Source organism: Boleophthalmus pectinirostris, unplaced genomic scaffold, assembly GCF_026225935.1.
Source record: "Boleophthalmus pectinirostris isolate CB_2022bp ecotype Guang Dong unplaced genomic scaffold, ASM2622593v1 HiC_scaffold_21, whole genome shotgun sequence".
NCBI classification, from domain to species: Eukaryota; Metazoa; Chordata; class Actinopteri; order Gobiiformes; family Gobiidae; genus Boleophthalmus; species Boleophthalmus pectinirostris.
Genome location: NW_026571175.1, coordinates 5,102,725 through 5,128,142, shown reverse-complemented (window position 1 = coordinate 5,128,142; position 25,418 = coordinate 5,102,725). Strand labels below are relative to the sequence as shown.

Genomic DNA, 25,418 nt, shown 5'->3' with positions numbered 1-25,418 from the left:
AACAAAACGTAAAAGTTTGTTCAGGTTTGGTCACTTCATGACAGATCCTCATCATTTGGTCCAACACAGTGAAGAAGGTGAATATGGACGAGCCTCATGTGAAGCTCAAAACCTCCAGGACGTCACTGAGCCGCACAAGCTGCACGAGCACTGATTCAGGACTGACAACATGATTTCAGCAAAACTGGCAACCCAAATGTACTCAATTATAACATGTAGACATCATGTTCAGTGTTTTTGTAACTAAAATCCACCACACACACGATGTTCTGAAACAAATTTGAAACATGCGAAAACCACAGACACGAGTTTCTAAATCTCTGAGCTCAAAGACTCCTGCGGGATACGGCTGCGGACACTGTTGGGGAAGTTACTTTAAATAAAAGTAGTGTTTACTCATTACTCATTACTACTTAAAAAAGTAATCCCTTACTATACTTTTTGGTGGTGAACTCCCTCTAAGCCTAAATACCGGCATGAGGCCAATAAAACTGTAAGGGAAAGTTGAAAAGAACTTAGAAGAGAGAGTTCAAGAGGAAGTGAAACTGTTAAGAGGTACATGGGTGTGGTCAGTCTGTCCGGGGGATTCAACGCAGGGGGCAAGGGTCGGCCGCTCGGTGCACAAAGATCCCCTCGAGGGACATCTCCCCGGGTGTCGCCGACCCCCGCCGAGCGCACTTCCTCTGAGGCGGCTCTGGATCGTCCAGGAAAGACTCAAGGTGAAGGTGGCACGATGCTCTAGTTCAGCTCCTCAGATGAACTGTCCTAAGTGCGTCTGTTTCACGGTGCCAGGGCAGGGACCAGCCCATGTAGACATAAAAGAAACATTGCGTTGAACTGAAAAAGGATCAACGTTTCATTACCAAATTTTCAGTAGTAGCGAGTTACACTATTTTTACCTGATAAAAAAATAAATAAATAAAGTTTCTTTGTAACACATTACACCCAACACTGGCTGGAGACCACAGGCCTAAATACTCACCCCACACGAGTTTGTATCTTGTGTCTCTGTGTCCATCATTCTATTTGCCCCCAACACATAGTTTTATTGGCTGGTGCAGTCATGATGTTTATGAAATTGTTTTTATGGAATTTCAAACCAAAATCTTCCACACGGTTCCTTTTAAGAACTCATAAACATCTAACCTTCGTCCTTTAAGCTAAAGCGAGGCTCCTAACTACATCTCCTGCGTGTACATCCAGACCTGATGCTCATGTCTTCTTGGGTTGTCAGAGGTAAATGAAGCACACAATCCACCTGAACATGCTCCATCTATTTCCTGTCTGTCTGAGGCATCATGTGACCAGTCATGTGACGCCTTCTTTCTCCCTCCTCCTATTGTCCTGTTTTATTTCATTCTCCTCTTCCATCTGGATCCGTCCATCTCCTTCTCCGTCGTCCTTTAAAGTGTCGCGTGAGGAGATGAGGCATGGAGAGCTGTCTGAGGTCTGAGCAGCTCTGTGACCGACTGAAATATGGAGAAGGTACAACAGTGGATTTGACTTGGTTTTGTCGGTTACGTCAACCTCAGTCAGAGCCGTTCACCATTTTATTACAGTGTTCCCTCGCCATTCACTTACTGCACTTAAATACTGCCACTGAGGCTTTAGTGCTCTGATTGAAACATCTGTTTTCACCTAACCCCTATCTCCGCCCACTGCTCTGTACTTACTCAAAACAATCCAGAAGCAGTATTAAAGATCATATATTACACAACACTGAGAGTGTATACATGCACATCAGTATCCCAGTTATTATATGGGTCCAGTCAAGCAGTAACGGAGGGAAACGGGCAGATTTTTGACATTGAAATGTCTCTTATTCAGAAACTAGAGGGACTATTGAAATAAGTAAAGTATCAGAATGTAGGAAAGAGTTACACTCCAACAGGGTCAAGTTAAACCTGTGATATTCTTTCAAGTTGTTGACAAAAAATTTAAAAACTCATGTTGGTAACGGAGGGAATGAAATATGCAGCACTTTTTGGGCAATAAATCCAAACAGTGATAACTCTTGGTTCTCACTTCCATATCCTTAACAAACTGGTTTGAATATTTGCTTCATATAGTTTTCTACCATATGGTACAAGATTAGGTTGAAAAACCTCTTACTTTTTGAGTCATGAGATTTTTTATTAAGAAAGGTCATGGTAACGGAGGGAAAAACAAAGAGGAAAATTTGTGCAAACAAGTAGAAGGTGCAGGATTTACATCATTTGTCACTTTTTTTCTTCTGAAAACTTTAATATTACTTCAAAATGAAAGGAAACTATTTCTATAAATATGTCAGTCCTTCCAAGCAAATTTTTATCATTTTCAATACTTTAAAAAAAACAAAAATCATGTCCTTCTTCATCAACAGTTCAAAGATGGAATAACAACAAGATGAAATATACATCCATTTATTGACATGATTTGCAGGTCTTTGAAATTTGGGAAATAATTTTTGTTCCATGTTTCATACATGGTCTGTTTAAAACATATGGAACTTTAGAACCAAAAATGGTACAGAAAAAAGGTCAACAGTTTCATAAACTAGAGTACATATGTATCTGTTCAATACATTTTTATATCAGATGCAATTAACTTGAATTTTTGGCCTTGTTGTTTACTTCTGCTTGACCGGCCCATTTACATGATCAAATAGAGTATCCCACTTTCTTGACGTAATCTTACAAATTTAATTTAATAAACCAGGAAAAATACAAATAACCACGAGCTCCTTTATCACAAGAAGCTAAGGAGGTTCCTCACCAGCGGTAAGGAGCTATGACTTTTAATTAAAATCTTTCTTCCTTCTTCCATTTCTCTCTTTATCTCTTCTTCACCTCTCCCTCTCTCTCCTCCCTTACTGCCCAGCGCTCCCTATCTCTGTCCCTTTCTCTCCTCCTTATTTCTTCCTGCACCGCTCCCTCTCTCCTTTCTCTCTCTCTCCCTTTTTCCATCTGTCCTCTCATTCTCTCTTTCTTCTCTCCACCACCGTTTCTCTCCTCCTTATGTCTTTCTCTCTTCCTCACCGCTCCCATTATTTCCCTCTCTTTCTTTCTTTCTTTCTTTCTTTCTTCCTTCTCCTCTTTCTCTTCTTGAAAACTACCACTTCATGACATCACAAGGTGGACCAGAGCATTTTGAGTTTTGGAGATGTAGAAATAATAATAAAGTTTTACTCAGACACGTGTGAATGAAACAAAACACAACTCCAGGTTTGTTTTTGAGGAGGAAACGACATTAGAACATGATTTAAAGCTCACAAGAGTCCATTTTGTGTAATATAAAAACTTTAAACAACGTGATTTAGAAAAAAAAGACTTGTAACTGCGACTTCTCTGACATAGTTTCACTTTCAGAAACAGGTCCAAATTAGGATTACAGTGTGTCCTATATTCCTGCGCAGTCATCACTGTACAACACTTTCACATGTCCCACATACGACTCGTGAGATTCTGTTTTTCGTCATAATCCCGCTTTAATCCGGGTTTACAGGGACAGATCTGATAAATATTGACTAAATATAGACAATGTCCCCAATGCAACTCAGCCACAAAAGGATTAGCGCATGGGGAAAGCAGGTACACCGAAGAGAAAACGAGAAATCTGAGCCACTGGTGTTAAAAGTTCCACTATGTAACTTGTCTGCTGGTCTGTTATTGCGTAAAGGTTCTATATTACACATTCTTGACTCTTTTGAGCTTTAAACCATGTTAGAATGTTGTTACCTTCTTCAAAACAGACCTGGACTTGTGTTTCATTTCATTCACTCGTGTTTGAGTGAAACTTTATTATTAGGCCCCGTCCACACTAGTACGTATTCGAGTCATCCACACTAATCCGATGGAAAATGGCTCCAGAGACGGAACTATCTGTTGCCGTCAGCTCCCACGAATTCATCTGAGTATGGATCTGATCTGGCACCATGTGGACTCGCTAAGAGACTAGAATATATGTCCATTCATATATACGGTCTGTGTGTACGACCTGCAGACGTATAATCTTTGAAAAGTTTCACATGAACCATCTCCAACGTGACAGAAACACAGAACAGACTCACCATCAGCAGAACACCCCTCTGTCACAGAAAGAACACTCATATTCCACTGAGTCGTGTCCTTCAGCCTGACAAAAGCTGAACCACATCAGCGCACAATAGCAATCTGTTTTTTGAGAGCTTAGTTTATGAGTCATGTGATTTTAAGTTTGATTTCTGTAAAACGTAAACAAATATGCTCAAAGCTGTGTGGATAGGGAAGACTTGCAGACACAGAAACAACATGCTTGGGCATAAAAAGTTTCCGATACGGAGATACGGTGATTCGTTTCAGTGTAAACGTAACCTTTGTCTGTCTACATCTCCAAAACTTGAAATGCTCTGTTCCACCTTGTGATGTCATGAACAGTGATGGGAATAAAGGCTTTAAAATAAACACTGTTATTAACACCAGTACTTTTTTCAGTAACAGGTAATCTAACTTTTATGTTTCTATTGTTATAACACTGTTACCGTTACCAACACGCCGTTACTACGCGTTACTGAAGCTACTCATTGAAGCTGTCATCTGACTTGACTGTCACTCATACGAGGGAAAAAGTGAATAAAATCCACTCCAAAACACACAGTGAATCAGTGCTTAGAGAATGTGGACAGTGACGTAAGTTTTGCAGCCTCTCGTCTCCATGTGTTGTCACTCCTCTGTGCTGTTATCATATCCAAAAACTCACAGAGGAGTGCGTATGGCTGCAGGACTCATATGTGCCTCACTGTTTAATAGATATATATTTAATATTATATAGATATTTCTGCCACGGGACTTATTTCCTCCACTAAAAGTGATAGATCTACAGCGCAACATGTAAACAAACAGAGCTGTGTGATATCACATAACACTTTTACCTTAAATTCAGTAGAGATTGGCAAATCCAGGGTTGAAATCACCCAAATGATAGTGAAAGTGTATACAGTTTAAAAACACAGTGGAGCACTTCTTGTATTACCACATGACAAGAGGGAACAGAATATTTTAAGAGAAGAACTCAGGGTTTGTACTGTATGTGTGAATGAAACAAAACACAACTCCAGGTCTGTTTGTGATGAGGAAACTTCATTATAACATAGATCAGAAAATAGTGTAATACAACAATATTTAAAGATTTGCCTAGAATGTTCCATAGTCTAGCATTAAATTAATCTTGCATTTATTAATTATGGGTGTTTTTATTGCTTAAAGAAACTCCTTGATAAACATGCATTCTGGTGCATGAGTGACGTGACTCTGGGGGTGCGTTCAGGGGCAGTACGGCATCTCACACACAGACAAATTGCTCTGCAGATAAATACTGATGCTGTGCCACATTATAGGACATTTATCTGTCTGTAAATTGGATTAAATGGAACATAAGATAGTCTAAGTTTTATAGCGAGGTATACCATGTCCATGTGGACTATAGGCCCAGATTGACAAGATTTAGGCCGATAGCCGATATGTCTCCAAGTGCCCATATCTACAGAAGCCCAGAGGGCTCACAACAAACACAAATACAAATGCGACACCACAACAAAAAGCCACAACAAACCAAAAAAAGTCACAACAAACCAAAAAAAGCCACAACATAAATGACTGCGGGACTCTATTTTAATGCAAACGCCACAACAAATACAAACGCCACAACACAAACGCAAAAGCCACAGCACATTAAAAAGCCACAACGGAAGTAACTGCGGGACTCTATTTTCCGACGGACCGATCAAGCAGCAAGTGAAGAAGAAGAATTACAACGTGAAAAGTAAAGGAATGGAGAAGTTGGAAACATAAGTAAAAGTAATTTATTGTTTTATCATTATTCGTTTCACATTGTAGTTCTTCTTCTTCACTTGCCGCTTGATCGGTCCGTCGGAAAATAGAGTCCCACGGTCACTTCCGCTGTGGCTTTTTGATGTGTTGTGGCTTTTTAATGTGTTGTGGCGTTTGCGTTTGTGTTGCGGCGTTTGCATTAAAACAGAGTCCCGCGGTCATTTCCGTTGTGTTTTTTTTTTTTGGTGTGTTGTGGCTTTTTGTTGTGTTGTCGCATTTGTATTTGTTGCGGCGTTTGCATTTGTTGTGAACCCTTCTCGGCTTCTGTACATATCGGCCAATCGATATATCGGTTGGGCCCTAGTTTAGGGACTAGGGTGGACATTGTAGCACAGCCAGAGATGTTTAAATGAACACAGTTAACCATTCCGAATAGTATGATCGCGTGAAGACGCTTCTGGCTCTGTCAATTTCACTTTGTACTGAAAAAACTTCACCCCTTTCTCTGTAACTGCTGCTGTCAGACTCCTCATTGTGGTCTTAAAACGTTCGTATTAACCCACTCTACTCCACACTACAAACCTAGTGTTTGTATTTTGCTATTTTGTCCATAAATAAATAAATTCCTATTCCAAATCTGAAACTCAACTCCAAATTCGCCCTATAACCACTAGCTTCGGTGAGCTTCATTTGACTCCGTTACACTCCAGAAAAGTTATATCGCCCAACCTTTTACAGCAGGACACTTCCTTATTTTCAAGCCACAAAATGAATGATCGCCCTTTGAGTTCAATACACAATAGAATATGTTTAATTTCACTTGTAAAACTTACTCGTCCCAAAGCCGTCTGCAAAATAGAACTTTCTCCAACTCTAAACTTCATAAGTCTTCTCTGTCTCTTGTGAATTCTGACACAGCTTTCTCCTTATTACCTTTTTAGCATCACCCCCCTCTTCTTCTTTATTTTTACATCTACGCCTCAACACCACAATTACCCACCGTATTATAGATCTCCACACTCTCCTCCCCTCTTTGTTGACCTTTTCAAATTGAGACGTTAACCTATAGCCGCTCGTTAATTTGTTAATTAATCAAAGTTGGTGCTACGCTACGACGTTTGCATCGATTCGCAGCGCGCAGCTCTCCTCCTCCTCCAAGAGTTTGATATGAAAAAGTGTCCGGGTCAATTGTAATTTCATCTGCGGGCATTGATTTTCAGAGCTCGGAGGATCGCGTGGTGATTTTGAAAGCAGAGGGGCTGCGGTGATGGCCATTGATTGGGAATAAAGCGGGAAAAAGACGTCGGACAAAGATGGCGGTCGGGCTGGGTTAAGTACTTGGAGAGCGGGCGATATTTCCGCTGTGGATTTGAAGACTTCATTAAGAGAATATTGAGAGGAATTATAGAGCAAAGTGCCGCGCTTGGTTTGGGCGGAAGGGACAGACGCAGTGAAGAGATAATAATCAACTCTTTGTCACATTTTTAACCTCCTTTTTAAAAATCGGATCGTTGTCTGACTTTGCAATTAGAAACTCTTTCTCTTTTCTGGTGGAGGTCATCCAGTGCTTTTCTCCATGGAGATGTTTCTGCTTTGTATGGAATGTTTCACAGTATGGCATTAAACCAGCTTTCCTTTCTCTCTTGACGGAGACCAAACCAGACCAAGTTACAGGTCAGATCTGTGGAGAGTAGGCCTGTAACAATAATACATCAGTTATAACTTTTAATGAGCTTGATAACCTTTCCTGCAGTGATAATTTCTCTGTGTATGCTTGTTTATTTTCCTTATCTCTCTTAATGTCTGAATGTCAAAAGGTTTCAGTCGCTCTACTGACTCCTCTCATCTCCTTAGCGTAACGTTGAACTAACGTGTCAGCATAGACCATGGCATAGACCGTATATATCTGTGGTATAGACCAGTGTATCAGGTGTCAAACTCAAATTCACAGAGGCCAAAATTAAAAACTGGGTCAAACTAAATATTTATTGAACAATTTTAACAACATCTGCATGTTTTCTCTACTCTTGAGATATGTAATGTTAAACATTTTCATATTAAAATAAATGTTTAATAATAGTTTTGCTTAAACATTGAATCCAGAACAAGTATAATATAAAATAATAACAACATTTTAAATAAATCATGTCTCTAAAGTCTATCTGTAGCAGGCAGCTTTAATGCATATCTGACATGATCTTGCGGCCCAAATATAATTATATTACAGGCCAAATTTTACCCCCGGGCCTGAGTTTGACATAGATGGATTATTTGTTCACCAATACAGTCAGAGTGCAGAAAGTGCAGCTGTCTGAACGGTTAACATGAAGCTGCAATGCACCAAAACAGTTCATCACCCAGTGACAAAACATGTCACGATGCTGAATCAACACTGGTGAGTGTGATACGTCTCAACTAGCCAGGCTGGCGCCACCTAGTGCATCTGCTCTCTCTTTTGAGCGACTAGGTTTGCAAAAACCCCGGAAGTGTGAGTTCGGGCACCAGCCAACGAGTGAACAAGCAGACATTCTGTGTTATCAATTCCCGATTCCCGAGATCGAGGATTTAAAGACAGAACAAAGAGAATGTTTGATGAAATTTATCAAGGGGAAACATGTTATTGCTCTTCTTCCTACGGGATTTGGCAAAAGCTTAATATACCATTTTTTATTTTTTTATTACAGTAACTTAATATTCCAGTTAGCCCTGTTCAATCAAATAGCAGTGATTGGTTAAATGAAAATAAGAACCTGTCTACTGTCGAGCAAACAAATTCTAACACTGAGAAGTCAAACGTTTCCAACAAAGTGAAACCAGCTGATGAATCAGGTTACATCTGAACGGCCCACATGCGTCAAATGAAGGTGAGTGTGCAAAAGATGAAAAGAAATGGTTCAAACTGCCGACATACACACATACCCAACTGACAAAACTAGCCCCACCCCCGAAGAGTCCGAAATCCACTGAAATCCCACAAGACTCTGACATCAATACCAGACAAGACAGCGGGTCTTTCTGCAGGAGACATGCGCAGTAGAGTGCCAAGTGACGCAGTTCGACAATCCCATGGACATGGACTAAGTGACATGACGGCGGGCCGTCAGATCCTTATCAGGTTAAGCAGCTATATTATGAATATTTTTTTTCTGATGGACAAAATAGTGAAACATATAGAGGGGGTTAAGACCAAAATGCCAAAGCTCACAGCAGCAGCCACACAGAGAGGAGCCAAGTAAATGACTAAAATAACTATTAAGGGCAATTTTGTGAGACTTAATAATCCATTTTATTTATTGTTTTGGTTGTGTTTGGTTCAACAGTGGTTTATCCAAGTGCGTCCTTGCTGTGAGCCAGGCTGCATTAGGCTATTCTTATGTTAACAAGTCTATTTTATTTAGGCTTATTGTTTTTGTTTGTCTTGCAGTTCCTGTGTTAAATGTTCTTCAGAAAGTTAAGTTTATTGATCTTTAAAAGTGTGTGTTTGCATTTTTATTCCATTGTCATTATATTATTTTAAAATGGTCTCAAAATGTCAATATTATCGTTTATCGCAATAATTTCTTGGTCAAGTAATTGTCCAGGAAAATCTGTTATCGTCACAGACCTAGTGGAGAGGCGACCACGCTCACAGTCAGAATGTCTGTTTTTCTAGTCATTTTGGAGCTATAAAACCACCTGTAACTGAATAAATGTAAAGCAGAACTGTTTAACTCTTTCCCCCTTGGACGCCGACTAGGAACAACTCTTACATATATTACAGAGCTGCCCATAGAGCATAACTACATAAACGAAAACGGACTTCCACGAGTGATTATAAATGATTAATATAAATGAACTTAATTGAAACACAGACATATTTGGGCCTGGTCAAGCAGAAGTAAACAACAAGGCCAAAAATTCAAGTTAATGCATCTGATATAAAAATGTATTTTAACAGATACATATGTACTCTAGTTTATGAAACTGTTGACCTTTTTTCTGTACCATTTTTGGTTCTAAAGTTCCATATGTTTTAAACAGACCATGTATGAAACATGGAACAAAAATTATTTCCCAAATTTCACAGACCTGCAAATCATGTCAATAAATGGATGTATTTCATCATATCTTGTGTTATTCCATCTTTGAACTGTTGATGAAGGGACAGGATTTAAAAAAAAAAAAAAAGTATTTAAAATAATAAAAATTTGCTTGGAAGGACTGACATATTTTATAGAAATAGTTTCCTTTCATTTTGAAGTAATATTAAAGTATTCAGAAGAAAAAAGTTGACAAATGATGTAAAATCCTGCACCTTCTACTTGTTTGCACAATTTTCCCTCCGTTACTTTTCCCTCCGTTACCATGACCTTTCTTCATAAAAAAATCTCATGAGTCAAAAAGTCAGAGGTTTTTCAACCTAATCTTGTACCATATGGTAGAAAACTATATGAAGCAAATATTCAAACCAGTTTGTTAAGGATATGGAAGTGAGAACCAAGAGTTATCACTGTTTGGATTTATTGCCCAAAAAGTGCTGCAATATTTCATTCCCTCCGTTACCAACATGAGTTTTTACATTTTTTGTCAACAACTTGAAAGAATATCACAGGTTTAACTTGACCCTGTTGGAGTGTAACTCTTTCCTACATTCTGATACTTTACTTATTTCAATAGTTCCTCTAGTTTCTGAATAAGAGACATTTGAATGTCAAAAATCTGCCCCTGTTTCCCTCCGTTACCATTTAGTATCTCTGGAAACCTTAGACTCTGAACTCTTCATTTCTGGATGTTTAAATGTGATTCAACTCATTTACAGGTTTATAACAGTTCACTGAAAATGAGAGTTTACCTGGTCAGGTGCAAAATCGAAAAAAACAAAAAACTACATTCAGCATCTGATATGTGCATGTTCTGAGTACTATAATCATAAAAAAAAAAAATAAATATATATATATATATATATATATATATATATATATATATATATATATATATATATATATATATATATATATATATACTTTCTCAAAGTATTTAAACAGATTTCATGTCACCAGATACAGTATAGCCAAGTGTGCACCTGTTTTTACCTGTTGTTCACCTGTGTGGACCTAATTCATTTTTTCCATTTAACTTATTCAACTCATTTAGATTATTATAATATAATAATATAATAATAAAACTCTTCCCCATACATGTGAGTCCAGTATTTGTCATCTTGGTTACTTTCTCGTGTGCAGAGCTCCACATAAGTGTTTATTTCTGTAGCAATTCTGTCAAACATCGCATCTTAGGAAAAAAGACTGAAATATTTCAAAGGACTCACCTGAGCAACATCCAGATTTCAAGCCAATTTTGGTTCATAATCGAGTATAAAGTCCCCAATAGTTTGTTGGGATATCACAGGACTCCACACAGACGCATCAGCGGCATTCTCATCTTCATAAGTTTCTCTCCAAAAGTCCTTCCCTATCGCTGTTTTCCACTTTATAATCAACTTCATCATCTTTTTGAAATCTATAAAAGTCACTTTCTCTAAACTTACCCATAAAATACGTCCACTCCTCATTATTTCTAAAACTATGCATGTTTCGTGTTGTTTATTTCCTGAAGCTACAATCATCACTACTTTGATTAACTTCGGAAAAAATCTGCAAAAACGTATCCTTGAATCCTATTGGTCAGTCTAGTGTGGTTTGTAGTGGCCCCGACCTATCGCAGCCTCTGTTTACATGTGAAAAACTGAGCCGTTTCTAATGGTCGTCAAATCACGTCTTTAGTGAAACAACGGAGGAGTCAAAACACGTCATTACGGATACAGGAGAATATCAAATATCGTCTTCATGGGGGAAAGAGTTAATGTCATGCTGTGGAACATTTCAGGAAGACCAATGATATATCCGTAGAAATAAGCAGGTGACGGACTTCCAACTTTTTCTGGTGGATGGTCTGTGCCTGCAGCAAAGTCACCAACCACCAGCAGACCTCCTTCACCCTGTGCCAATCCCAATCCGGCCGTGGTCACACATAACAGTGGAGTTTGTTACTGGTTCCTCTCCCACAAGGTCATAAAACCAGACTGACCATTTCTCTAAAGCTGCTCATTTTGTCCCAATTCCCAAGTTGCCTTCAGCCATTCAGACATGTTTTTGATACCGTGTGTGACAGAGGAGCACAGTTCACAAGTCTGAATCCGTTCTGCCGTCCTCCTGGAGCTACCGTCACCTCACACCCCGTCATCATCCTCAATCAAACGGACGAACTGAGCGTGCAAACAGGACCTGGAGTTTGTCCTCAGGTGCGTCACTGCTCATAACCCAACAACATGGCGTCACTCTCTACCTTGGATTGCGGACAGCTCGCTGTAGCCCAAGGCCGCAGGTGTGTCTCCTCTCACGGTCTGTGTTCGATTTCACCGCCTTTGTGTCCTGACCAGAGTAAGGACATCTCTGTTCTGAAGGCTGTCTGAGTTGCTCTAAGACGTTCAGCTCCCCGGAATTGAGAGACGGAAGAGACACTGTAAATCACCAACAGCTAATACTGCAAAAACAAAAGACCTTAACTCACCAAAGAATGAATCTGAGAAAAAATGTACTTTAATTGTCCAGACTAAAGTATAATAGATAGGCCTCCCAAAATTTGAGAACGAGTTACAAAAAAATATTGAGCTCAAAATGGACCATTGACCCTTATTTGTCAGTTCCTGTTATCTGCCGTTATATCATGAGCCAAAAATAAGAAATTGTGCAAAAGCAAAAGGCAGAAACAGATATTCTCGTTATAAAAACACCTCACCAAGCTCCAGTCATCATGTGTTTGTTTGAAATGATCTAGAAGAGTTTTGGATTTCCTGTTTAGTGTTGATCAGGATCATGCAGCGACACTTACACAGTTAAACAATTTGACACAAGGGACTTTGCAGTTTAGTGTGTACAGTATGAATAAATACACAAAATACTTTCACACTAAAGAACATTTAAGTATAACTGAATACAAAGGTTTATTTACTGAATGTGTTAAGACCTTGTGCCAAGGCCGAAACAAAAAGAAAGAGGCGAGAGGTTGGATTTTCTGTTTCTGCCTTTTGTCTTTGCACGTCTCCTTATTTTTATCTCACAATACAAAAGGCAGAGTACAGGAACTGAAGGGTCAAAGGTCAATTTTGAGCTCAATATTTTTCACAATATGTATTCACATGATAAAGGAGGTCTCAAATACAAACAAAATGACATGAACTCATTTTTGAGCAAACATAATGTTACGGCGTTCTGCCTTTGTAGGTCAGAACACCAGAACATAATGATCCAGGGGTGTCAGAGAGTAAAACTATACTGACCTACACAGGCAGAACACTGTAACATCATGTCTGGCCAAAAATGAGTTCATGTCATTTTGTTTGTATTTGAGATCTCCTTTATCATGTGAATAAATATCCTGAAAAATATTGGGCTCAAAATTGACCTTTGACCCTTATTTGGCAGTTCCTGTTCTCCAAAACTAAGACGTTGTGCAAAGACAAACAGCAGTAACAGTGTAGGTTTTGTTTGTGATTAAGTTCATAAATATATACACATAGGCTTAGGGAATGTGCAATCAAAACTGCACATAGGCTTAGGGAATGTGCAATTTATAACTAAAACTGCAATAGGCTTAGGAATGTGCAATAATTAATAGAACAGAAGAATGCAAGGGCCTGTTAAGGATAATTTAAGGGTCGTGTTGGTGCATCACTCGTGGTCATACTGGTCTCATATTTACTTTGTTTTATGGTGTTTGTTTATGTGGTGCTTTGTGTTGTGTTGTCCTGTTTTTTGATAAAACATGTTACCCCCTGTCCCAAGACAAATTTCTCCCATGGGAGACAATAAAGGATTATCTTATCTTATCTTATCTTATATTTTATTTCAAACTCCAACCTCTCGCCTTCTTTTTGTTGCGGCCTTGGTACACGGTCTGAACACATTCAATAAATAAACCTTTGTATTCACTTATATCTAAATAATCTTTAATGTGAATGTGCAATGTGTTTAATGTGTGTGCAAAAACACTTGTGTGTTAAACTGTTTAACTGTGTAAATGTCGCTGCACGATCCTGATCAGAACTAAACAGGAAATCCAAAACTCTTCTAGATCATTTCAAACAAACTCCAAGATGACTAGACATTGGTGAGGTGTTTTTATAATAGAGAAAATCAAGCAAAATAATGATTATGTCAGTTTCTGCCTTTTGTCTTTGCACGACTCCTTATTTTTGGCTCATGGTACAAAGACAGAGAACAGGAACTGACAAATAAGGGTCAACACTCAATTATGAGCTCAGTATTTTTCACATACATATTTTCATTTTGGCAACTGGTTGTCAGATTTTGGGAGCTCTATCTACTAGTGCTGTAACGATATCCAAGTCTCACGATACGATATCGTCACGGTACAATATTTTTTGGCGATATCATGGGAAAACTCATGATATGGTGGGGAGTCTCACGATTAGGGATGTAACAATATCCAAATCTCTCAATATGTTCACGGTATACATCTCATGGAACAATATTTATTGTGATATTTTGTGGAGGCTAAACAGCTAAAATAATAATATGCTCCTTTTTCCTCTTAAAATGCCTTGACAAGATTTAATCCAAAGAATTAAGACTTAAAAGTGCTTAGAACTGTTATTTCTTCTTGTAGTCTGCACTGAAATGGAGCAAAGGATCATGGTCTATGTAGTTCCCTCTGTTTTTTGTGTGTTTTTTCTAGCTATTGCTGCACCATAACTCTTCATTAAAGCAAAGAGACTTGTAACTCGATATATTGTGATGGTCCACGATATTATTGTGAGAACTTTGACGATACGATATCACAATATTTCGGTTATTGTTACATCCATGGTACCTACTATACTTTTGGTATACTCTGGATACTTTTACTATACTCTGGACAAAACAGTTTGTTACGTCCCCTTTGCTAGGGGAGAAAGGGAAGTAACAATAAAACCAGGATGTTTAAGGTTTAACTAAAAATTGTGCATTTATTATTTACAGTGTAGGAAAAGAACAAAAAAAACAAAACAAAACAGGCATTTGAGGAGAAAATAAAAAGGGTTTAAACAAAATAATCTACTAAACCTAGGAGCCCTAACTAAGTACAATGTAACCAAAGTCTAACTAAAGTTGTTCTGCGAACCAGAGGTGTCTCAATGAACTAACAGAGTCAACAGCCGGCAATATAACGAGAAACAAAATGAGACTACCAAAAATCAAACAAAAGGGCGAGCTGGCCGCAGGGATCCAGCCGCCCCGAGCAGGCGGAAGACTGTCCTTTTAAACCCCCGCTCCCACAGGTGGCATCCGCGGATTGGTGGGGGCGGAAGGGTGTCCGGCCAATCCTCGATGTGATGTGACGCCAGCCTCAGTCCGGCGTCTGGTGCTCCCGCGTCCGGGTCCAGGGCTCGCGGACCGAGCGCATCATACACACAAAAGCAAATAGAGAAGAACAAATGTCAAAGGGCCGGGGCCCGTAAAAAGTTTCACAGATGAAGTAAAAACGGTAGAGCGCTTCACTGGGTCTTAAAAGAGTAAAAAATAGCAGTACAGGTGCTCTACGAGGGTTAAAACAGTGGTCTTAGAACAGAAAATTACTGTTACAGGAAAATGTAAAAATGGGTAAAGTACAAACCTGAGGCACTCTGACTGAATGTATTAAAAGTCCTTTATTACATGAAGGGACGCCAATGCATTTCAACCTGCAACTTGCTGGTCGAAATGCGTTCTAAAATGCGTTCTAAATGTGTTCTAAAAACAATTTCACACTCTGGCGAGAGAAGGTTTTTTTGCCTTTGTAGGGCAGTATACAGCAGACACAAGCACAATTTGTCTTCTTTAATTAAGCTATTGTAACTATTTCTAAATTTGTTTCGTTAAAGAGCCTGTTTTTAATCTTACTTTTTAAGAACATCTCAAAGCCAGAACTGTAGAGCCAACTAACTTTTACACAGTATGACAGACGTGTGCAAACTTCCCCTTTAAAGGACAGTAAGTGCGTTAGCGTGCTGTAATATCAGTGTTTGGATCGCTCCATTAGACACTGATGGTGTTAGTAACAAAGTCAGGAGAGATCTGCTCGGAGGAAATCAGGTTAGACTCACAAAAGCTCCGGCGCTCTTCACTTTAATGGGAGGTTTTCTATCAGGGCTAAAGCAGAGGAGTCCTGCTGCTTTAATAGAACCTGATGGAGCTAATGTCATGGAAAGACGTGGTTAATGACTTCCAATGGACTTCAGCAATAATAGGAAATGCACAAAGGGACATATTTATGAACTGAAAACTGTGTGTGCAAACTGAAAAATGACCTGTGCAGCTTGTGGGCGTGTTGTGTTCAGAGGTTCAGTTTGTTACTGTTCAGTAAAAGCGAAGATACAGGCGAAAAAGATGACTTGAGTGAAAGTAAAAGTATCACATAAACAATCTACTAAAGTAAAAATATTGAAGTGTCTGTTAAAAAATGTAATTTAAAGGTGCATTGTCTAAATCCATCACATGTTTTTCTCCATGGAGATGTTATTACTTTATCTGGAATGTTCCACAGTATGGCATTAAACCTTTCTATCATCATGGAGGCCAAACCGGACCAAGTTACAGGTCAGATCTGTGGAGAGGCGACACTGCTTCACATGTTTTTCTGGGTATTTTTGAGTTATAAAAGCACCTGTAATTGAGTAAATGTAAAGTAGAGCTGTTTAAAGTCACACTGTGGAACATTTCAGACAGAGCGATGGCATATCCGTAGAAACAAGCAGGTGACGGTGATCTGTTGAAATAGGCTGCCCCATCGGAATGAACTACCTTACCATTTATACCGTATTTTCCACACTATTAGTCGCTCTGGATTATAAAACGCACTGTCATTAAATGGTCTATTTTCAAACTTTTTTTTACAAATAAACCGCGTGGGACTTTAAATGAAACACAACAGTGTGATGGGTGAGTGGTTTTGTTTGTTTGTTCGTTCACAGTGACTCTGGGCTTTGTTCAGTTGTGGCGTGTAGGGAGGGTGTGTCTGGGACCAACGGATTGTCGGCGTGTTCACAGTGACTCAGTTGTTCAGTTGTGTCTAGAAGCGGCACATTGCACTCGCTTTTTCGGTTCGTTCCTCATCGGTGTGGAGTGATGAGTGTGTCTGTGGGTGTTTTTGTGTCGTGCTGGGACACCCGAGTGGATTCGTGTATAGGGCGCTCTGGATTGTGGGGTGCACAGTCGTTTTTTGATGGAGTTGGAGGCTTATGAATGCACCCTATAGTGCAGAAAATACGGTAGTTGTTTAGATCCAATAAAGCCTAACCCCAACCTCTCCAGATTTACAACACGTCTCTTTGGATTCGAGACGCGGGTTTGATGTTTGCTCACGGTGAGCACACGTTATACCTTAGTTATGTACAATTTTAACTCATTTATATGAATATGCGTAGGTTGTCTTCTGCTCAAATAGGCTGTGACTAAAAGGAGCACATATCAACAGGACAATGTATCCCTCAAATAATGCTCCCACTGTAGAATCACAATGAATTCACTCATTTATATGAATATGGGAAGAGGAGCAAATCTTGACAGGTCTATATCTTCTTCAAATAATGCATCCCTCAATTCCATGCAATTCAATTTTATTTATATAGAACCAATAACAATGGACTTGTCTCTTAGTCATGATGGATGAGGACAGAAAAGGGGACAATTCCATCTGTAATGCACATGTAGGAGAGCACATGTGACCTCCAGTCAAGCCTTTAACACCTCTTCAGGGTGTGTCCTGATAAATGTGATATCTCCATTCTTCAGAAACTGCTCTGCAAACTTCAAAATGCACTTTTAACCTGCACATGTCATTGGTTACATGCTTAATTGGTCAAAACATACAATAAAACCAATACACTTTTAAAATGTTACTTTGTCAGTGTTGAATCCAGTCAAATCCACTTCTGCCTCAGGAGCTCAAATCGACGGCATTTAAATAGTAACAGCGCTTGGGGGTCAGGCTCATGCTCAGTAGCTCTACGCAGCTCATATAGATGTTTAGGCCGACAGTACAACGGACCCAACCAAACATTTACACAATGAACCGTTAAGAGTCAAAATATTTTGCAGCTATTTTTGGAAAACGTAAATGCTTTTGATGAAGAATTTGGCTTGGATTTTGAGGCATTGTTTATTTTTTTTGTATTTTTCTTCTAAATTAAATACACACACACACACACACACACACACAGACACACAGACACACACACACACACACACACACACAGACACACACACACACACACACACACACACACAGACACACAGACACACACACACACACACACACACACACACAGACACACACACACACACACACACACACACAGACACACACAGACACACACACAGACACACACACACACACACAGACACACACACACACACACACAGACACACACACACACACACACACACAGACACACACAGACACACACACACACACACAGACACACACACACACACACACAGACACACACACACAGACACACACACACACACACAGACACACACACACACACACACACACACACACAGACACACACACACACACACACACACACACACAGACACACACACAGACACACACACAGACACACACACACACAGACACATACACACACAGACACACACAGACACATACACACACAGACACACACAGACACATCAACTCTTCAGGGACCAGGTCATAAGTTGATGAGCTTCATGTTTAAACTCTGCAGAACTCAGTGAGTGAGTTTACACACATCAGTGTCCTGGTTAGAATCAACTTTTTTGAGTGTCCTGGTTTGGTCATGGTGCATGTACACACAGTATCCCTGTTTCAGTATCCCGGATAAGACAGTATCCCAGTTATTAAAAAACAGATACTGTAGCTGGTATATTCCAATAATAACCGGGATATTGTGTCGTGTTTTATTTATTTATTTATTTATTTATTTATTTATTTATTTGAGACAGGGACAGTGCACAATTTTAGCCTTAACAGGAGAGATGTTTGTACATCAGGTTGTAGCATCAGTGCTCATTTCCACCTGTCGTCCCTGGGCAGGTTCATTGATTGATTGTATTTAACTGACCTTGACTATCAACTGTTCTTCCTGGAGACCTGTGTAGGTCATATACCTGTGTATATGTTTTGCGTAAGTATATGTATGTGTATATGTTTGTATATGTATGTGAATTAGTATATATATGTATATACATATTTATATATATGCACGGGTATGTATATGTATATATAATGTGTATGTGGGTATGTATATATTATATCTGTGTATATGATGTGTACTATATCTGTGTACATAATATACATATATTTGTTGTTGCTGTTAGATTTGTACTGCAATGCAGGTACTGTGCAATTATTGTTTATATTGTACAGGAAATGAGAAGTGTATATGTGTTCTTTGTTCATTTGAGATGGTAGAAAAAAGGGGTTGGGTTAAATAAATATTTACTTCCTCCCACTGCTTTTTCAGACACAAGTAAAATCTGTGTGACATTTATTTTGCCTGTTATTATAGAATAGAAATATTTACTTTTTGTGTTATATCTATGTATTTACGTTTTTTATTTATGTTCTATGTATTACTGTCCAAATAATCATTCATTCATTCATTCATAAACATTCATTCATTTTGGATGTATACGCAGTATCCCGGTTACTGCAACATAAAGTTGAGTGCACGACTCCAAAAGACAAACATGTTTCAGTCTTTTCATCACAACATTAGTGACATAAATAAAGTGACCAACATAAATAAAGTGACCATAAATCAGTGAAATGAATAAACCCGCACATGAACAATCTGCACTCATATGACCTGCACACGTCTGAAAAGTTCAAACATGAACCATCTCCTCCACGATACACACACAGAACAGACTCACCATCATCAGCACATCCTCTGTCACACAAAGAACACTCATATTCCACTGAGTTGTGTCCTGTGCTAAAGATGTGTGAAAAATCCCTCAGTCGTCCAGGTAGAATCCATGGAGAGGAGAAAATTCATGTGCTAAAGGATCATGGTTGTTTGTGTTTTTCCTGGTTTATTAAATTAAATTAAATTAACTTTTGTGCTTGCACATTTGTAAGATTATGTCAAGAAAGCGGGACACTCCATTTGATCATGTACACAGTGATATGAGCGTCTGGGTTTCTCAGAGCACATGTACACACAGTATCCTGAGTACTGCTATTAAAGAGATATGGCTAATAACTGCGATAGTGATGCGCATTAATGTGTCATTTAAATCAAAACAAATATACAGATCACATGATCATAGAAATTCCGTGGGCTCCTATTGGCCGTCGCCAGCGGCAACATTCTAAATGACATCACTGCTGTTCTGCCACTTTCTGTGTAAGTTCAGCTCCAACAGGTCACAACTTCTCAGACAGCACAGGAGACACACGGATCTCAGCAACTCACGCACTTTTGTCGACTTCATTGCCTTTTTGTGATTTCAAAACAATGGCACCGTGGACGCGGTACATTTTTGACGTCAGCCAAGCGATCTTGCAAGGTTTGTGAAAGAAATTTTTAAGAATTTAAAACAGTCCCAACCTGAAGGGATCAAGGGTCATGTAGTTGTAATGTATTTAAAGTTATAAGAGTATTGTCTCTTTAAATGTTGTTACTAAAGTACAAGTAGAAAGTACTGATCCAGAAAGTACACAAGTAAAGTAAAAAGTCTGAAAACTACTCTGAGATGTAGAGTTTTGTCAAGAAGTTCCTCAAGTCATTGTAAATGTAACGACCCATCTGTGGTTTGAAGTTTGCTTCCATGAGTGTCCATTTTGATCCTTACACATAAACATGTAGTAACCAAGTCATAACAATGACCTGATGTGTTCACAGGCTCCAGGCTCGTCTTTACAACTGGACTGAGCCTTTTCCAAACCAGGAAAAGAAAATCCAGAGACTCAGTCAAACTCTGACTTTGAGTCCAAAACGTCCTGCTCCAAAAAATCCACACTCAGAGGAGAAACACTGGACAGAACTAAGAGGACGAAGCTCCAAGAAGAAGGTACGAGAGTCAAATAAACCAGGACTAAACCAGGACTAAACCAGGACTAAACCAGGACTAAACCAGACTAAACCAGAGACTAAACCAAGACTAAACCAGGACTAAACCAAGACTAAACCAAGACTAAACCTAAACCAGGACTAAACCAGGACTAAACCAAGGACTAAACCAGGACTAAACCAGGACTAAACCAAGACTAAACCAGGACTAAACCAGGACTAAACCAAGACTAAACAGGACTAAACCAGGACTAAACCAAGACTAAACCAGGACAAAACCAAGACTAAACCAGACTAAACCAGGACTAAACCAGGACTAAACCAGGACTAAACCAGGACTAAACCAGGACTAAACCAAGACTAAACCAGGACTAAACCAGAACTAAAACTAAACAGGACTAAACCAAGACTAAACCAAGACTAAACCAAGGACTAAACCAGGACTAAACCAGGACTAAACCAGGACTAAACCAGGACTAAACCAAGACTAAACCAGACTAAACCAGGACTAAACCAGGACTAAACCAAGACTAAACCAAGGACTAAACCAAGACTAAACCAGGACTAAACCAAGACTAAACCAAGACTAAACCAAGGACTAAACCAGGACTAAACCAGGACTAAACCAGGACTAAACCAGGACTAAACCAAGACTAAACCAAGGACTAAACCAGGACTAAACCAAGACTAAACCAAGACTAAACCAGGACTAAACCAGGACCAAGGACTAAACCAGACTAAACAAGACTAAACCAGGAGACTAAACCAGGACTAAAACCAGGACTAAACCAGGAGACTAAACCAGACTAAACCAGGACTAAACCAGGACTAAACCAGGACTAAACCAAGACTAAACCAGGACTAAACCAGGACTAAACCAAGGACTAAACCAAGGACTAAACCAAGGACTAAACCAAGACTAAACCAAGACTAAACCAGGACTAAACCAGGACTAAACCAAGACTAAACCAGGACTAAACCAGGACTAAACCAGGACTAAACCAAGACTAAACCAAGGACTAAACCAGGACTAAACCAGGACTAAACCAAGACTAAACCAGGACTAAACCTAAACTAAACCAGGACTAAACCAAAACTAAACCAGGACTAAACCAGGACTAAACCAGGACTAAACCAAGACTAAACCAAGACTAAACCAGGACTAAACCACCCAGGACTAAACCAAGGACTAAACCAAGACTAAACCAGGACTAAACCAAGGACTAAACCAAGGACTAAACCAAGACTAAACCAAGGACTAAACAAGTCAAATCAAACCACTTGTTGCATTTTGTCATTGTAACAGAAGTAATAATTGTATTTTCAGACTGCACTCCTTCCATCGCTCACAGCTTGGATTGTGAACTGAGCGTGAGCAAAACTACAAAAAAACGGAAAGCCACCGACGAGGGGTTCAAACCTGAGCCCAAAAAACCTCGTCCTGATGAATCCGCCAAAGGTACAGGCAGAATCCACAGAGAACTATTGTATCTTTAGATGTATACACTAAACCAGGACTAGACCAGGACTACAACAGGACCAAAATACTAATCTAGGACCAAACCAGGACTGAAACATATACATCATAGCTACAACTAAACCTAACTAATACTGTTAATGTGCTCTTGGGCAAGACACTTTGCTCCCTTGTCTATGTGTGAATGGGTGTTTTAATGTCACATTGGATAATCATACTAATAATATATATTATATATATATATTTTTTTTTTTTTTTGTAAAATGAACTCAGTGAGTGACTTTGCGCTGACATACGAGGAGCATGAGCAGCTCGGACAGGGAGGATTTGGGTCGGTGTTTGCCGGCGTCCGGATCTCAGACCAACAGTCGGTAAGATAAATACACTTTTTATCATTTACAAAACTTCAAATGCACAGTTAATCTAAGTTCAAATGACTTCAAGTGATTTTTCATGTAGAGGGTCAGTCTCCATAGAGATGGAGTTTCTTCCTGGAGATGTTCAATTCAGAATAGAATCTATAACATCTATGAATGTCCCTATAATTTCACATTTTCACTTGACTCCATTATAGAATCATGTTCTAATGTCTGATTTTTCAGGTGGCCATTAAACACATGAAAGAGGGACAACGTGGAATTTTCTCTGGTGGTAAGTGACATTTTTTGTTGTTTTGGAACATTTTATGGATTTTAAAATCGTTGTATCGGTATCATCAAATAATCAGACAAATAATGGACATCAGTATCCACTAAAAAGTCTGTGCGCTACTATCACCTCTCACAGCTCTTTTCTATTAGTGATGAATGGACTGATACCAAATAGGAATATGATGTAGCCTGGAGGGAATTCATCAAAATCGTGCACTTCTGGAAAAGTTTTGGATTTTTGGCAGAGTGTTAGGTACAAGCTGTGATGCCGTCCACTAGGGGGTGACCCCAACTTGTATCCATGGATTTTTAAAAACCTTAGGTCCATACCTAACACCCTGCTAAAAATCCAAAACAGATCAATATTGTGATACTTGCCATAGTTTGACTGTATCAGATTGAACAAAAGTCACTAGTTCCACCCCATGAATATCTGACACTGCATTTGCCTCTGATTGTGGAATAATCTGTTTTGTTGACATTTTCCACTTTTAGAGCATTGAAAATGAGGTGTTGAGCGTCCCCTCTGAGGCCGTCCTGATGAACAAAGCTGCTCCGGATCGGCACTCGGTCGGACTGAACCCCTCGGTGACTCTGCTCGACTGGTACCTCCAGGATGAAGGTCAGGAGGTGGTTCTGGTGATGGAGAGACCCACTCCATCCCAAGACCTGTTTGACTACCGTCAGGAGAAAGGCCCCCTGACAGAAGCTCACGCAAAGGTATGCAAAAAAAATATATATATATGCTTAAATATTTGATAAAATTCTATCTGCTCAATCAGTGGTAACATTTGCATGACCAGTAAAAACAAGATAACTAGAAGAAGCAGATAACCCAGTTTACATATTGATTTTTTTGAGTAACTCTTTTATTTGGAAGACAAAGTAGAATCGATTTTAAACTCTTTCAGTCTTCTCTCTTTCATTGTTTGGAAGTTTAATCATCTAAGTCAGTGTTTCTCAAACTGTGGTATGCGAGTTTCTGGTCCTTTGCAGTTGTTGTTTGAATTTGAATGAATTTTATCCAAATCCAACTTAGCACATTTTACAACCAAAGCTTTAGAACTGTAGACTTTAGAACTTTAGAACAACTAGTTTAAGATCAATATTGTGATTTAAAATGTCCATAATAATAATTTTAAAAATGCATGGGTGTGATAAATTAGTAGTAAATAAGCCCATGTAGCAGAAAACAGCATCTCTTCTTTAATCTCATATATAATTAATGCCATTTGTAATACATTTCAGTTACTTTTCTAATCCACGTTCTTGTTATTGTCCGGCAGGAGCTGATCCGTCAGGTGGTGAACGCGCTGCTGGACCTTGACTCAAAACAGATTTTCCATAGAGACGTTAATATGAACAATCTCCTGGTTCAGGAGACAGAGTCTGGCCCAAGGATCAGGGTCATAGACTTTGGCTGTGGCTGCGGCGTCCAATCAGAGCCCTTCTACAGTTTCAAAGGTAATATTCCTAACCAACGTAGTAGTAATAGCAGCAGTAGTAGTTAAAGTACAAGATCACTAAAGATGCACGATTATTTCTATGTGTTTCTTTGTGGTTTTCAGGAACACCAGAGTATGTACCTCCTGAGGCCTATGGGACTGAAGGATACCGCGCTGCTCCTACCTCAGTGTGGCAGACGGGGGCGCTACTTCACGAACTGCTGCGCTCTAAGAGTGACAAAGGGTTCACCACAAGAGATTTCATGAAGGGTTTTCCATACATTTCCTTCTTGAGTCTGAGTGGTGTGTCCCAAGGTACGAGCAGAGAAACACACACATTATTTAGATATGATTTAGTCTTCATGTCATTAGATAAAACATTCAAGATGTCAGAGCTTCATTTGAGAAGATAGATGACACAGTTCACCCTTAAACACTGCACCAATGACAGTATCTACAGAACGGACCATAGAAGTTTTGTCACTTAAGAACTTAAGAACTCACAGTGGGAAGAGCAACTATGAAGTGTACACTCTAAAACTTGTCTTGTGTGTTTGTTTTTGCAGAGTGCAGTGACTTCTTGCGGGCCTGTCTGGCACTGGACCCAAACCAGAGGATCCCTTTGGACCAGCTGAGCCTCCATCCCTGGTTGAGAATGGTCTAAAAGTGCATGGTATTCAACCCCATGTACCGTGTAAATAAGTGTTAATAAGTGTAAATAAGTGTAAATAAGTGTAAATAAATATTCATGACCTCAAATGTGTTGTTCAGACCTGATGAAATACACTGCAATAATATTGATTTTGTTTTTATAAAAGAGAGACAAACGTACATGCACTGGACATGAAGGATCTGACTGATTTATTTCATATAAAAATAATGATCCACTGATGTCATAGATTATAAACACACACACACACACACAGACACACACACACACCACTTTCATACGAGGCAATGTGTGTGAAGTGTCTTGCC

The 25,418-nt window shown here is 39.2% G+C and overlaps 1 protein-coding gene across 1 annotated transcript; it reads left to right on the top strand.

Moving 5' to 3' along the window:
- Positions 1–559: 559 nt before the first annotated feature.
- LOC129410144 (serine/threonine-protein kinase pim-2-like) lies at positions 560–25,104 on the top strand. The gene is made up of 7 exons (XM_055157596.1): positions 560–719; positions 22,196–22,327; positions 22,619–22,716; positions 23,491–23,715; positions 24,282–24,459; positions 24,564–24,755; positions 25,007–25,104. Exons 1-7 carry the CDS (start codon positions 560–562, stop codon positions 25,102–25,104), a joined length of 1,083 nt encoding a protein of 360 aa, XP_055013571.1.
- Positions 25,105–25,418: the final 314 nt, after the last annotated feature.

What these genes read in the sequence shown, in the direction of transcription:
- LOC129410144 (XM_055157596.1), top strand. Translation starts at nt 560, where the DNA reads ATGGGTGTGGTCAGTCTGTCCGGGGGATTCAACGCAGGGGGCAAGGGT. An exon ending in GGATCTCAGACCAACAGTCG is followed by an intron (nt 22,717 to 23,490) that starts GTAAGATAAATA and finishes TTCCACTTTTAG; the next exon opens with AGCATTGAAAATGAGGTGTT. An exon ending in TCTGAGTGGTGTGTCCCAAG is followed by an intron (nt 24,756 to 25,006) that starts GTACGAGCAGAG and finishes TTGTTTTTGCAG; the next exon opens with AGTGCAGTGACTTCTTGCGG.